Source organism: Candida pseudojiufengensis (assembly GCF_024610245.1).
Source record: "Candida pseudojiufengensis strain CBS 10847 chromosome Unknown scaffold6, whole genome shotgun sequence".
Taxonomy (NCBI): domain Eukaryota; kingdom Fungi; phylum Ascomycota; class Pichiomycetes; order Serinales; family Debaryomycetaceae; genus Lodderomyces; species Lodderomyces pseudojiufengensis.
In genome coordinates this window covers 423,578-437,632 of record NW_026261522.1, presented here as the reverse complement: position 1 = coordinate 437,632, position 14,055 = coordinate 423,578, and the positions used below count along the sequence as shown (strand labels likewise).

Here is a 14,055-nt window from a genome sequence, read left to right as displayed (position 1 = left end):
CTCTGCGCAGGTCATATTGACCTTTGACGAATTGAGTAAAACCATGTTGCACACATTTTTAACTTCTTAGATCGAAATTTATTTGCGCTTATTTACAATCTTAGTTTTATTATCATCTTTTTCAAAACAAACACTTCAATGGTTCCTTTATGTCTAACACAAGTGAAAATGTTATTGGACTGAGTAAGGATCTGCCATCTTTGACAATTACCCGTGATAGTTATCCCAAGTATCATACCAGAACTAGCGCTAGCGAATTACCACAACTTCCACAGTATCTGCCATCAACTGATGAAATCGATGAAGTAGATAATGGAGATGCCACTCAACAATACGTTGAATTTAATTTAAAAGAGGAAATTGAGAGGGAGTCTAAACAACCAGAACTTGAGGAAAAGCAAACAGAAGTAAAGAATGTTGAAGAAACTGAAGATGATTTTTTCACAAACACCAATTCTAATTGGAAAGAGATGAAAACTATATCTGATCTTGATTTTTACAATGATAAAGGAGAACTTCAGCACAAATCTAAAACTGGAAAAGATTTTACCAAAGATAATAATCTTCATTTTGGATACACCAAGATTGATACAGAGGAACAAGTCAACAAATACGCGGCATTGGATAAGAAAACCGAATTTTTATTTAAAGGTAATACAAAATCGTATGCTAATAAGAATGTTATATTTAATGCTGATGATCATGATTCAGATTCGGATTATGACAATGATGATGAGTTAGATTCTGGTGAGACTCTAGCTGATACCAAGAAAATGCTCTCCGAATCCCAAAAATTTGCATATGTTGGAATCACAAAATTGTTGACGGTTGATATGGCAACAAATTTAGCTAAAGTTCAATTTGGAACGAACGGTAGGATAGCAAAACAATTGAGTAATAGTCAAAAGAATTTTTCAAATTGGACAATGTATGTTTTATCAAAATTGTATGAGCATTTGGATGTTAAAGGAGAAGAAAAAGCAATGATTGAGAATTTAAGTAAACATGGTGTAGAGCTAAAAGATTTGTCAAAAAGTTTAAAAGAAGTTGAACTTAAAAAGCTTTCTTTCATAAATGATGAATTTGATTTGAGATGGGTCATTATTTGTGATATGTTTCTTCTTTTGTTAAGTGATGGTTACTATGATGCTAGATCCAGGTCATTATTAATGAATTTTGCAGAAACCATTGACATTTCAAAGTTGGAAATATTACAATTTGAAAGGCGATTAATGGAATGTTTAGATATGGAGACAAGAGAAAAATCTATTGAAAATAAAGATGAATATTTGAATGATCAATCATTTATAAAGCAGCAAATCAAGAAGAATAAAAATAAAAGATTGGCTATGATTGGTTTAGCCACACTTGGAGGTGGGTTAGCAATTGGTTTATCAGCTGGATTGTTGGCTCCGGTAATTGGAGCTGGTATTGCAGCAGGTCTCACCACTGTTGGTATAACTGGTACGAGTGGATTTTTAGCAGGTGTTGGTGGTAGTGCTTTGATAACGACAGGTGGTGTAGCTATAGGTGCCAAAGTTGGTAATAAAGCGGGAGCAAGAAGACTGGGTGATGTTCATACTTTTGAATTTAAACCATTACATAATAATAAAAGATCAAATTTAATCGTGACGGTGAGTGGATGGATGAATGGTGCTATGGATGATGTAAGACTTCCATTCTCAACGGTAGATCCAGTGATGGGAGATATGTTTTCATTATTATGGGAACCAGAAATGTTACAGTCTATGGGTCAAACAATAGGAATTTTAGCAAGTGAAGCTTTAAGTACTTCCATTCAACAAATTTTAGGAGCAACGATTTTAGGAGCTTTGATGTCAGCAATTCAATTACCAATGGCTTTGTCTAAATTATCATATTTGTTAGATAATCCGTGGAATGTTTCCTTAGATAGAGCATGGAAAGCTGGTAAACTTTTAGCTGACACAATTCTATCTGGTAATTTAGGGGTACGACCAATCACATTAGTTGGGTTCTCATTAGGCGCTAGATTGATCTATTCATGTTTAATCGACCTAGCTAGGCGAGGTGGATATGGTTTGATTGAGAATGTGATTTTACTAGGTTCACCAATCTCTATAAATACAGATCAATTAGCTCAAGCACGATCTGTTGTTAGTGGACGTTTCATCAATGGATTTTCAAAAAAAGATTGGATTTTGGGCTATTTATTCAGAGCCACTGGTGGTGGGATTTCAACTGTAGCTGGATTATCAGCTTTGAAAACTGTTTACGGTATTGAGAATATTGATTGTACTGAATTTGTGGAAGGTCATATGTCTTATAGAAAAGCTATTCCTAAAATCTTAAAAACAATGGATTGGGAAGTATTAAGTGAAGAGTTTGCTGAAATTGAAGAACCTGATCCAGAACAAAATGAAAGACAAAGACAATTAATTAATGAATTTGATGAAGCTAGAGCTAAAATGGATGATAAACCTGCGGAAGAACCAAAAGGATGGAAAAAATGGTTTCAACCTAAGAAAAAAGATTGGTGGGATATTTATGAGGATAAAGATGATAAAGGAAAAGTTATTGAAGAGTATGATGAAGCTGCTCCAGTATTTGATGTAGATGCTTTAACAAAAGAAGTTAATGAGATTGAAATGAATAAATAATGATTTTGTGACTATTATTGTTAGTATATAATTTTTTTTTTTTTTTTGAGTCAAATCTCTAAACCATTTTGAACCAAAAATTTTTCACTATTATCACTAAACAAATCCGTTATTAAACCATGCCAACAATACCAGTGGATAAGGAAGATCTTTTCCAATTGTTGGGTAGATCATATACCACTGAAGAATTTGATGAATTGTGTTTCCAATTTGGAATTGAATTGGATGAAGATACTACTGAAGAATGTCAAGGTGATGAAAGACCACAATTAAAAATTGAAGTTCCTGCAAATAGATATGATATGTTATGTATTGAAGGTATAGCGCAAGCATTAAATGAGTTTTTAGGAAATTCAGAAACTCCAAATTATACATTAAATCCATCAAATCCAGAAATTTCATTAACCATTAAAGAATCAACTTTCCCAATAAGACAATACGCAGCTTCAGCAATATTAAGAGGAATTAAATTTGATCAAAGATCGTATGATTCATTTATTGCATTACAAGATAAATTACATACAAACTTATGTCGTAATAGAACTTTAGTTGCAATTGGAACTCATGATTTAGATACTTTAACACCACCTTTCACATATGAAGCTTTACCACCAAAAGATATTGTTTTCAAACCATTAAATCAAACAAAAGAGATGAATGGAGAAGAATTAATGGAATTTTATGAAAAAGATAAAAATTTAGGTAAGTATTTACATATTATAAAAGATTCTCCAGTTTATCCAGTTATGTTGGATGCAAATAGAACAGTTGCATCATTACCACCAATTATTAATTCAGATCATTCAAAAATCACTTTAAATACTAAAAATGTTTGGATTGATGTTACAGGTACTGATAGAACTAAAACTGAAATTGTTATTAATCAATTAGTTGCCATGTTTTCAAAATATAGTAAAGTACCATTTGAAATAGAACCTTTAAAAATCATATCCGAACATAATAATCAATCACGTATTACACCAAATATAAAACCAAGAGAAGCTAAAGCAGAAATTTCATATATTAATTCATGTTTAGGATTAAATTATTCAGGTGAAGAAATTTCAAAATTATTAAAAAAAATGTCACTTGATGCAAAACCATCAACAACAGAAAATGATTTATTAAATGTTAATATTCCAATAACAAGATCAGATATTTTACATCAATGTGATATTATGGAAGATGCAGCAATTGGATATGGTTATGATAATTTAAAAAAGACAAAACCAAATAGTGAAAGTTTAGTAGCTTCAGCTTTACCAATAAATAAGGTATCTGATATATTAAGATTAGCAAGTTCTCAAGCTGGATATCTGGAAGTTATGCCATTAACATTGTGTTCTCATGATGAAAATTATAAATGGTTAAGATTAAAAGATGATTCAAAAGCTGTTAAATTAGAAAATCCAAAAACTATAGAATATCAAGTTGTTAGAACTACTTTATTACCTGGTATATTAAAAACAATAAAAGAAAATAGAAAACATTCTTTACCAATAAAAGTTTTTGAATGTGGTGATATAGTTTTAAAAGATGATTCATTAGAAAGACGTGCTTTTAATCAAAAAAATTGGGCTGCAATATATGCAGGTAAAACTTCAGGGTTTGAATATATTCAAGGACTTTTAGGTAAAATTATGCAAACTATGAGAACTCCATGGTTAGAAAATCCAAAAGATGATAAAAGAAGAGGTTATTGGATTGAAGAAGATAAATCAAAAACAACATTTTTTGAAGGTAGAGGTGCAAAAATATTATTTAGATCAAAAGATAATAATGAAGCTAAAGAAATTGGTAGTATTGGTGTTTTACATCCAGAAGTTATGAATTTTTTTGATATACCATATGCTGCTTCGTCAGTTGAATTAAATGCTGAAGTATTCTTGTAAGTTAGAATAGATACTGAAGTAGGTTAATAGATATAGAACGACTGTGAGACTTAAATTAGTGTATATATATAATAATAATAGTAACAGTATACACGACTAACTTAAAAAAATATAACTTGTGTAACTTAATAAATATTTAATCCGGATCTTTTATCTTAACATAACATATACCAAAAATCTTCAATATAACCAACAACAATCATTCACATAACTAACTGGAATTAATCAAAAATGAGTGGAAGAGGATCATCTAGAGCTTATGATATGATCATGAAACTACTTTTAGTAGGTGATTCAGGTGTTGGAAAATCATGTTTATTATTAAGATTTGTTGAAGATAAATTTAATCCATCATTTATAACAACAATTGGAATTGATTTTAAAATTAGAACAATTGAAAGTAAAGGTAAAAAAATTAAATTACAAGTATGGGATACAGCAGGACAAGAAAGATTTAGAACTATAACTACAGCATATTATAGAGGAGCAATGGGAATTGTATTAATTTATGATGTTACAGATTCAAGAAGTTTTGAAAATGTTGAAAATTGGTTTCAAACTGTAACACAACATGCAAATGAAGATGCTCAAATATTTTTAGTTGGTAATAAAAATGATGATGATATAAATAGACAAGTTAGTAAAGAACAAGGAGAAGAATTAGCTTCAAAATTAGGTATACCATTTTTAGAAGCAAGTGCTAAAAGTAATGCAAATGTTGATGCTATATTTTATGAATTAGCAGGAATTATTCAAGAAAAACATGTTGATGATAATTCTGGTGCTGCTACAGGTAGTGGAGCTGGTGGTATAGATGTTTCACAAAATAATTCAGGTATAAAGAATAATTGTTGTTAAGGATCCATTGAGAAAGAAAGAGATTATTGTAACAATGGTTTTTTCAATTTATTAAGTAATTGATTAAATTTTGTGTTTGTTGTTGTTGTTTAATTGTAATAAAATTTTCTATTAATAGTTATTATTATATCTTTTTACCAAAATAAACCCATTGATCATCTAAAGGTTTTTCTTCTAATTCTTCCCAACATTTTAAACCAGATAATTCATGACTTAATTTAATTTCATCAGATGCTTGTATAATTAATTCTTCAATTAATCCATTACCAATTTTATTTTCAATATTTTCTATAATTTCTTCTTCTTCAACTATTTTTAATCTATTTTTTGTTAAATTTTCAACTGATTGTCTATATACTGATGATTTTGGGAATTTATCATTTAATACTTTTAATTGTTCATTATATAATGCAACTAATGATGGTCTTGGATTTGGATGTTTATATAAACCTGTTAAACCTGTTGGTAATCCTTCTCCTGCTCTTACTATTACTTCTGATAATTGTATTTTTGGTATTTGTCTTAATACTTGTGTAAACCTCATTTTTTTGTATGTGTAAGGGTATGAATTGATATAGATGAGTCAGAAAATGTTCAACAGCACTTGTTGATGAGTTCTTAGTGTAGTACTTAGTCTTTTGTGAATATTCTACTAATACTTAGTAAAAATTAAATATTCATTGGTTGAAAAAAAGTATGGAAGAAAAAACATCAAATCTGCGACACTAAAAAATTATGATTAGCTTGATAGGATTGATCTATCACTGGTTTTGCAGCCGATTCAAGTAGAAGCATAAACTCCTCTCTATTAATTCATCAACGTTAAATTGTCTTCCCGCTTAATTTTGTACACTAGCTAAATATTTATAGTCTCTACATAAAATCTCCACCTCCGAAATCACCACCTCCAAAATCACCACCACCATAATCTTGATTATTCATTGCATCACCATAACCATCTTGATAAGCCATTTGTTCATCATATCCATTATCCATCATATTAGCTAACATAGCACCTCCTAATAAACCACCACCTAAACCTAACATACCTGCACCCATACCACCACCACCAAATCTTGATCTTTGTGGTTGTTGTTGATATCCATAAGGTTGACCATATGGTTGACCATATGGTTGTCCGTAAGGTTGTCCATAATATGGTTGTTGATAACCTTGAGGTGGATATCCTTGTTGAGGATAACCTTGATTATATTGTGGTTGCGGCTGTGGATTATTATGGCGATGGAAAAACCCAGATTTTTGTTGATTATTTTGTTGTTGTTGTTGTTGAGGACGAGATTCTGAAGAATTTATTGAATTTCTTCTTGAATTATTTGCTGAATAAGCTGGTGGAGCATCATCAAATTTTGTACCTGCTGGAGGTTCCCATTGAGATTTTTTAGTTTTTAAATCAACATAAAACCAAGTTTTATATTTATCATCAAATTTAGCTAACCAACCATCTGGTACAGTTGGAGGTTTATCTGGATTATTTGAATTTCCCATAATTTTAAATTCTCTGCTTTATAGATCTATTAAAGTTGATTAATTTGCGTTAAATGAGGCTGAGATGTGATTATTGATAAGTACAAAATAAAAATAACTCCGGTTTCTTTGAAGATTGAATTTATTTAATGATTGATTAAATTTTCTTTGAAGCTTTGATAGATATATTGACGATTGAACGAAAGAATCGATTTCCTTATCTATTTGGATTATTTGAAGTTGTAAAATGTGAATAATTTTTGAATAACAATGTCTGCTAGTTTATGATTCCTTGGAAAACGATAGGTCTTAATCTTCTAACGCCAACAAAATTACAATTGAAATTGAGTGTTGGTAGATGAAGAATAGTTTCGATATCGGATCTTTCTCTTTGACTTATAGCCTAAGATTAAACTGGAAAAATGTGGTCGTGTATTTCTCAGAGATAAAAGTTGCCAATTTTTGTGTAACATATCACTTTAGTATGACCACTTTTTCCAAGTCTTACAATCATAAGAAAGATTATGCTTCAACAAAGAGAGCATAAAGGTTAATGATTCAGAAAGATCCACTTTATTGTCTTAAGATTAACAAACGTCACTTGAACCTGGTTTGAAAATAAAAGTTGTAGAAATATGAGATAAAAGTTTGTTGCAGAATTTTTGCAATTTTTTTGCACCCAAAAAAAAAATAATGTGAGCAATTTATTTTTATATGTATACAAAATTAATATAAACTCTATAAACATGCATCAATCATTCTTCATTACTAAAATTATTCATTATTCATTAAAGATTCTGTCGAATTATTCATATCTCTCGTTAAAATATTCAAAAAATTCTAAGCTTTACCTTGTTCCTCTAAAACTTTTTTCCAATGTGGTTTTTCAGCAGGTTGCTTCTTTTTAATTTCAGATTCTGCCATGCTTAAACCAATAGTTGCTAATAATAATGCAATGGTAACGAATGTGGTGTAAAAATTTACATTTCAAGAGTCAATTGTTTCATGATGTTGTACAAAATATGGATGCTGCGAAACAAAAAGAAAAAGAAAAATTTTCATAGAGAAAACTAGTTTACAGAAACAGAGCAAAAGAGCCAGAGTTCAGTAATATATAATTATCGAAATTTAAGATCATAAGATAGTTCGTGTAGTTTATCTACTTATACAAATCGAGAAACGGAGACCGTATATCATTTATCTGTACAAGAGAAAATGAACAAAAAAATTTACGTCGATGACACAAAATTGGGTACCACATTGCTGAAAATTTATAAACCGGCTGAATATATTCAAGTTAAGATGACGATTTGTTCAAACAATGCATCATTCAAATCCAAGTATCCAACTCATTGGAGCAACATCTTTTGCCACTAATTACATAACCTTGGGGTAAGGATGACGTTTAGTTAAATTGAGTTATGCTGGTCAATTTGTATCAATCTTAATTCTCAACCTCAACAACGTTTTAATGCAGTTGCTGGTCTACGGATCGTGGGGGTTGTGTTGGTCCCATAATTTGTGTAATATGCTCAATAAATTGGATTAGAAGCTCAATATGGGTTGTATTATTTTCCTTCAATGTTAAAGATTATCAAGAGATTTTTTTGGACTAATTCAATATATCAAATTATTAAACCAAGTATTTCATTTAATTTTGACTGGCTATCCCAGCTGGAGGACGGAGATTTATGAGTATGGATTTTCTTCTTGGTTTACCTGAAGTTCATTCATATTTATACCATGGTAGTTGTTGATAGCTTTTCGAAGAGAGCTCATTTCATACATTATTAAAAGACATTAACATTAAGAAGTGCGGTAAATATTCATTGACTATATAACAAACATTATATATGCCAGATGAAATAGTTTCAGACAATGATACAAGAGTAACAGTTGATTTTTGGTCAGAATTTTTTCATGGAAATCAAGCTGTTTTAATATTTTCAAACATTTATCATCCTCAACCTGATGGTTGATTTGAATGAACAAATGAATCAATGATTCAATTACTCAACGCTTTTGTCGACTAAATCAAGATTGGTTATACAAATTGCCATTGGTAGAGTTTGTATAAAATAGTCATACAGATGAAATAACTAAATCATCACTTTTGGAAGAAGATTAAGTATTCACCCCAAAAGCACCAGGTATAGATTCAAGAATTTTCCAAAATGTTCCTACAAACTAATCACCAGACAGTGCTGAAGATGCTCAAGATTTCAAAAAATTGTCACATTGTTATCGTGAATTTGTAAAGCAAGATATAATTGAAAAAACGAGTCGGAATAACAATATAACAAACACAAACGGGAATTGATTAAAAGTCAGAGATAAAGTTATATTTCATGGAAATACTCATATGATTTTATCTAATTTCAAAAACACTGAACAAACTATTCTTTACTTTGGTCCATAGTGAGTCAATAAGGTTTTTGCTAATAATAAAACATATTTTAATCAATTATTAAATAACACAGGTATTCGTCGTCAAAAAAGGTAAAAGCATTTTGGAGATAAGTCAGCATTATTCAGGTAATGAAGTAAATTAATATGTTAATTTTTATATACGAATAAATCACGTGCCAGTGTCGCATCTGATGTGTCTTTTTTTGTGTGTGTCGTGAAACGTCTGTTTACTAGGCTGCAATTCAGTGGAGTACAGCTGTGAGGTTGAAATGAGCCATCAAATAAGAATTTGGATCAATAATATTAGCTGGAATGTAGATGGAACTGATCCCAGCTTTTTTTGCTTTTGTTTTGTTTTGAATTTTGTTTAACGCGATGTATTATTAGTCAAATTATATTTGGTTTTTTTTTACAACCAAAATTGGTTTTTACAACCAAAATTTAAAAAACACCAACTTCAATTGATAAACCACAACAAACAAATCGTGTGATATACTGAAGCTTTATTAATTAATCATTAAGAGTATGAAATGTCATCGAATGATAAAAGATCAATAACTAGTGATCAAGGGAATAAGAAAAGAGTAAAACTCATTAGTGAAGGTGGTCAATTGAGATTTTCTTTGGTTAAGGAATTGAGTGTTGAAGGATCATCTATAGCGAAAGAAGCATCTTTAAAAAATGAGAACCTGGTAGACACGTTTGGGGAAGATAATGGTAATGTAGATCCAACATTTGTTAATAGTGTTTTAAATTTGAAAAATGGAAACTCAGCAGACACAAAAGATCAAGATGGTACAACCTTAGGTGTGGAATCATTAGATGAAACTAGCAATAATTCAGGATCATTAGATGAAACTAGCAATAATTCAGGATCAGGTGCTATGTCAGATGTTGAACCACTTTCAGCTGCTGTCACTAATAATACTACTACTACAACTAATGTATCAAAAGAATTTGTTAAAAAATATAGCAAGAGAGAAAGTTATGCAATGAAGAAATTTGAATTTCCCACTTACTATTACGAAAGACAGGGTGCTGAAACATTAGATGGTTGGTTTTTAATGCAAAAGAATTTGAGCAAAATCGGAAAAAAAGACTTGGTCAGATATCTAATTGGTATATGTGGATTTGAAGAGGTTACAGATGAAACTGTAAAAAACATTAGAGAAGGTTTTTTGCAAAAATACAAAAAGGAAGGTCAAGATGATGACGAAGTATTAGAAAATCTAATTATTGCTCGGATTGAAGGTGGATCTGCAGCTGTTGTAATTAATAAATTTGAATTTAAAAAACCATTTAAGGTTAAATCAAAACTTCTGATTACTTCCAAGCTAAGAGAAAAAGATATTGAAGATCCAGAACCAAAAAATGGGTTTGATTACTTACGTGTGGCAGATTTAATACTTGAAATTGAAGGATATTCCAAGCCCGTTCAATTTATTACGATCTACGGTGATCATGAATATCAGTCAAACAGAATCAGACTAATTACGAAGGTCAATCCATTAATTAAAAAGGATGGTTCATTATTCAATTATGTATTTAGTGATCAAAATTCCGGGTCTAATTATGATGGCTCCGTTAAAGAGTATGACCTTAGAAGCCAAAAATGTATCAATGAATTTTTAGATATAAACAAGTGGGTTAGAACAACTAAATTAGCTACTGAAAAAACTTTAGTAACGAATTTTAATCCTCAAGGTCTTCGAGATATTGATTCAATATATGTACCAGTAGAACATGGAGATAATGTGTATTCTCATAAAGTTTTGTTTGAAAAAGACTATACTGGTACACATGCTGCAGTTATAGTTAAGATGGGATTAAAAAAGTTAGGTACAAGATTTATTAATAAGTCAGAAAATACCAAAGCTGAAGAAACTTTATTTAAATTGAGTGGTATCAGAAAAAATAACGTACCTTATACGTATCAACTAAATGATGAAGAATACAAAGCCGGGCTCAAATATTCAGATCATATGAAAAAATTAATAAAAAATGATGAGGAAAGAGAACGTATTAGTCTTATACCATATACTGAATTACTGAAAAAGATTTTGTCCAAGTACAATGAAGAATACAATGATAAAATTACCTCAATTTCCAGTATTTCATTAGATATATATAAGAATATCATCATTGATTTGGTATTAGACGAGTGCAACAAGAACCTAAAAGGTCTGCTAGTCCAGTGGAAAAAATTTAAATTTCCTGGGTTTACTGATGTTCAATGTCAAGGTATTTTTAAAAATCTTTGTGGTAAAAATAAAATCATATTTCAAGAAAAATGGATCTTCGATCCAAATTTTGTGTATACTCAAGTTGAATTGAGTTTGGAATTTTATGATAAATTATTGAAAACTTATACCAAATTTGAAAATAGTTCTGATAAATGGGTTAAAATCACTAGTGCATTCGATGGTAAAATTCCTAAATATCAACTAATCAATATATTCAGAAGAATTGATGAAGGTGGTTGCACGGAAAAAATCAATGGTACTTTACAACTTACAATGGATTATAAAAATACAATAATCAAACGAGAAAATGATGCTAAAGTTAAAGCAAAAAAAGAGGAAGCTAAAGCTAAGGAAAGTGATTTAAAAAAAGCAAAATATGAAAAAATGAAAGAAGCTGATTTGAAAAAACAAAGTCAAAAATCAAGAAAACCTTGGACGGCGGAAGAAGATAAGAAATTGATGGAGTTGTGTAAAGAAAAGGATGGTAAGCCCAATTGGTTAGAATTGTCAAGTAATTTTAAAGATAGAACCGAAAATTCATGTCTACTTCGTTATCAAAAATTGATTGCTGAACTGAAGAAAGATCCAAAGTTATTAAGAAAAGGTGCTTGGTCAATTAAAGAAGATATGGTCTTAAGGGCTTTAGTTCAAAAATATGGCAACGATTGGAGTAAAATTGATGAAGAATTTCCAACTAGGACCAAAGATCAAATGCAAAAAAGATGGTGTATTCTAAGCAAATCATCGAAATAAAAGAACTTGAAGTTGTTTCAGAATTTGAATTGTTCCAATCGTACGAAGATGGTATTTGGCTTGATCCTTTTGCTCGTTCAAGTTTATTGCTACAAAAATTCTATAAAATCCAGTTTTATTTCTTGCTATGTATTTTCTAATATTAATTTTGATGTGTTTTAATTTATGAAATATAAAATCCACTGTATTTGAATACTCTAATAATTTTTAGATTTCATTTCAAAAATTTACTTTGTTTCACCTTGTTCTTCCAATACTCTTTTCCAATGTGGTTTTTCAGCAGGTTGTTTTTTTTTAATTTCAGCATCTCTTATACTTAAACCAATTGTTGCTAATAATAGAATTATTGAGATGAATTGCGAAACCACACGAGCTTGTACAAGTTTTTGAGCTGTTGTCATATATTTATCTCTGTTTATAATGACCCAACTTCCATACAAACTTGCACCCCAAGCTCCAACAATAATTTCATATTTATGTTCATTTAATTTTGTTATGATTTTATCAGTAGTTGTTAAGTTTTGTAATTTTAATTCTTGTTTTTTAATTTCTAATTTTTGATAATCTCCTTGATGAATCATTTGATCATAATTCCATGAACCTTGATCTGCATAAAATGCTCCTAAAGCAATGGTGGGCATTGCAAATATAGCAGCTTTTATACTTGGACTAAAAGTTGCAAATCTTGCTGGTTGTTTATATTTTAAAAATGAAAATATACCTGCTGATATAGCTCCACCAATTAATAAACCTTTACAACCTTCTTTAATTATATAACTTCTATGATTATTTTTTTCTTCCTCTGTTATAATCTTCATTTTTTAGTTTGTATTACTTATGAAATTGATGATAAATATTTAATTCTATACTTTGAATTGAAATTGTATCTATAAGTTGAATTGAAATATTATTTTGAATTTATGAATCAATCTAGAGATGATCTTCTTATATATTTATATTAAATTAATAAGGTCATTTAGATTGTATGTTATGCATGATTATTATTTTTAAATTTGCGCGGAAATTTGAAATTTCTATTTTTCGGTTTTGTGTGTTTCTTTTTTTAGTACTTAGTGTCGTTTAATTTCGGAAAATCTGTCACGTAAAGTAAATTGGTAAGGTCGATCCTCCGACTTATTCCATACCACGAATACTTTGAGTTAATTATTTAGGAAGGTTAAACGGCTATTGCAATTATGGAGAAGATTTGATTAAGATGTGTTGAATCCAATACTACTCGAGCGCTCAATGTATTTATTGTCACTTATTTATTTTCATTTAAATAATACTTTTGAATGATCTTTTCTAATTTAAAATTGAATCATTATTCAACATGATTCAATGGTACATTAACTGGAATAAATTTACATTAACAATTCGTTAATTTCTGTTTAAAATTTCTATTTTTATATCAATTTGTATGTTATTTCCATTTCTTTTGAAGTAACAGTTGTTTAACTCAATTGCTTTTTGTTTCAAAAACAAATCTTCGAGTGAATTATAATGACCTTATGAAAATTTGGTCCCTTTGTCACAAATTGTGTTTCAAAATTTATGTCAATTTCTAGAATTTTACGCCAATTCAATCCAGTTCATGATGGTAACACTTCTCGACTGAAAAAAAATAAATTTACGTCAAAGTTTACCTTACCTTCGCATTAAAAATCTTGCCTGGAATACATCTAATATCGTATTATAATTAATCTGAAACTTTCATTTTCTCTCCTAACTAAATAAATCTATTGTTTCAATCATACACCATAAACTTCATCCATA

The 14,055-nt window shown here is 29.7% G+C and overlaps 7 protein-coding genes across 7 annotated transcripts; 4 read left to right on the top strand and 3 right to left on the bottom strand. All coding sequences in view use genetic code 12, as the record gives it.

Moving 5' to 3' along the window:
- Nucleotides 1-149: 149 nt before the first annotated feature.
- On the top strand, nucleotides 150-2,639 carry KGF55_000287 (uncharacterized protein; the record flags this gene model as incomplete). Its single annotated transcript, XM_051757631.1, has 1 exon — nucleotides 150-2,639. One exon carries the CDS (start codon nucleotides 150-152, stop codon nucleotides 2,637-2,639), a length of 2,490 nt encoding a protein of 829 aa, XP_051617025.1.
- A 119-nt stretch (nucleotides 2,640-2,758) lies between these two features.
- FRS1 (phenylalanine--tRNA ligase subunit beta) lies at nucleotides 2,759-4,531 on the top strand (the record flags this gene model as incomplete). The annotated part of the gene is made up of 1 exon (XM_051757619.1): nucleotides 2,759-4,531. The coding sequence occupies one exon, from the start codon at nucleotides 2,759-2,761 to the stop codon at nucleotides 4,529-4,531; it is 1,773 nt and encodes a 590-aa protein (XP_051617024.1).
- A 231-nt stretch (nucleotides 4,532-4,762) lies between these two features.
- Nucleotides 4,763-5,389, top strand: SEC4 (Rab family GTPase; the record flags this gene model as incomplete). Its single annotated transcript, XM_051757608.1, has 1 exon — nucleotides 4,763-5,389. One exon carries the CDS (start codon nucleotides 4,763-4,765, stop codon nucleotides 5,387-5,389), a length of 627 nt encoding a protein of 208 aa, XP_051617023.1.
- A 124-nt stretch (nucleotides 5,390-5,513) lies between these two features.
- Nucleotides 5,514-5,933, bottom strand: MCI4 (Mci4p; the record flags this gene model as incomplete). The annotated part of the gene is made up of 1 exon (XM_051757597.1): nucleotides 5,514-5,933. The coding sequence occupies one exon, from the start codon at nucleotides 5,931-5,933 to the stop codon at nucleotides 5,514-5,516; it is 420 nt and encodes a 139-aa protein (XP_051617022.1).
- A 329-nt stretch (nucleotides 5,934-6,262) lies between these two features.
- Nucleotides 6,263-6,895, bottom strand: IFU5 (WW domain-containing protein IFU5; the record flags this gene model as incomplete). Its single annotated transcript, XM_051757586.1, has 1 exon — nucleotides 6,263-6,895. The coding sequence occupies one exon, from the start codon at nucleotides 6,893-6,895 to the stop codon at nucleotides 6,263-6,265; it is 633 nt and encodes a 210-aa protein (XP_051617021.1).
- Nucleotides 6,896-9,813: 2,918 nt separating this feature from the next.
- On the top strand, nucleotides 9,814-12,279 carry KGF55_000282 (SANT/Myb-like DNA-binding domain-containing protein; the record flags this gene model as incomplete). Its single annotated transcript, XM_051757575.1, has 1 exon — nucleotides 9,814-12,279. One exon carries the CDS (start codon nucleotides 9,814-9,816, stop codon nucleotides 12,277-12,279), a length of 2,466 nt encoding a protein of 821 aa, XP_051617020.1.
- Nucleotides 12,280-12,506: 227 nt separating this feature from the next.
- Nucleotides 12,507-13,097, bottom strand: KGF55_000281 (HIG1 domain-containing protein; the record flags this gene model as incomplete). The annotated part of the gene is made up of 1 exon (XM_051757564.1): nucleotides 12,507-13,097. The coding sequence occupies one exon, from the start codon at nucleotides 13,095-13,097 to the stop codon at nucleotides 12,507-12,509; it is 591 nt and encodes a 196-aa protein (XP_051617019.1).
- Between the last annotated feature and the right edge of the window lie 958 nt (nucleotides 13,098-14,055).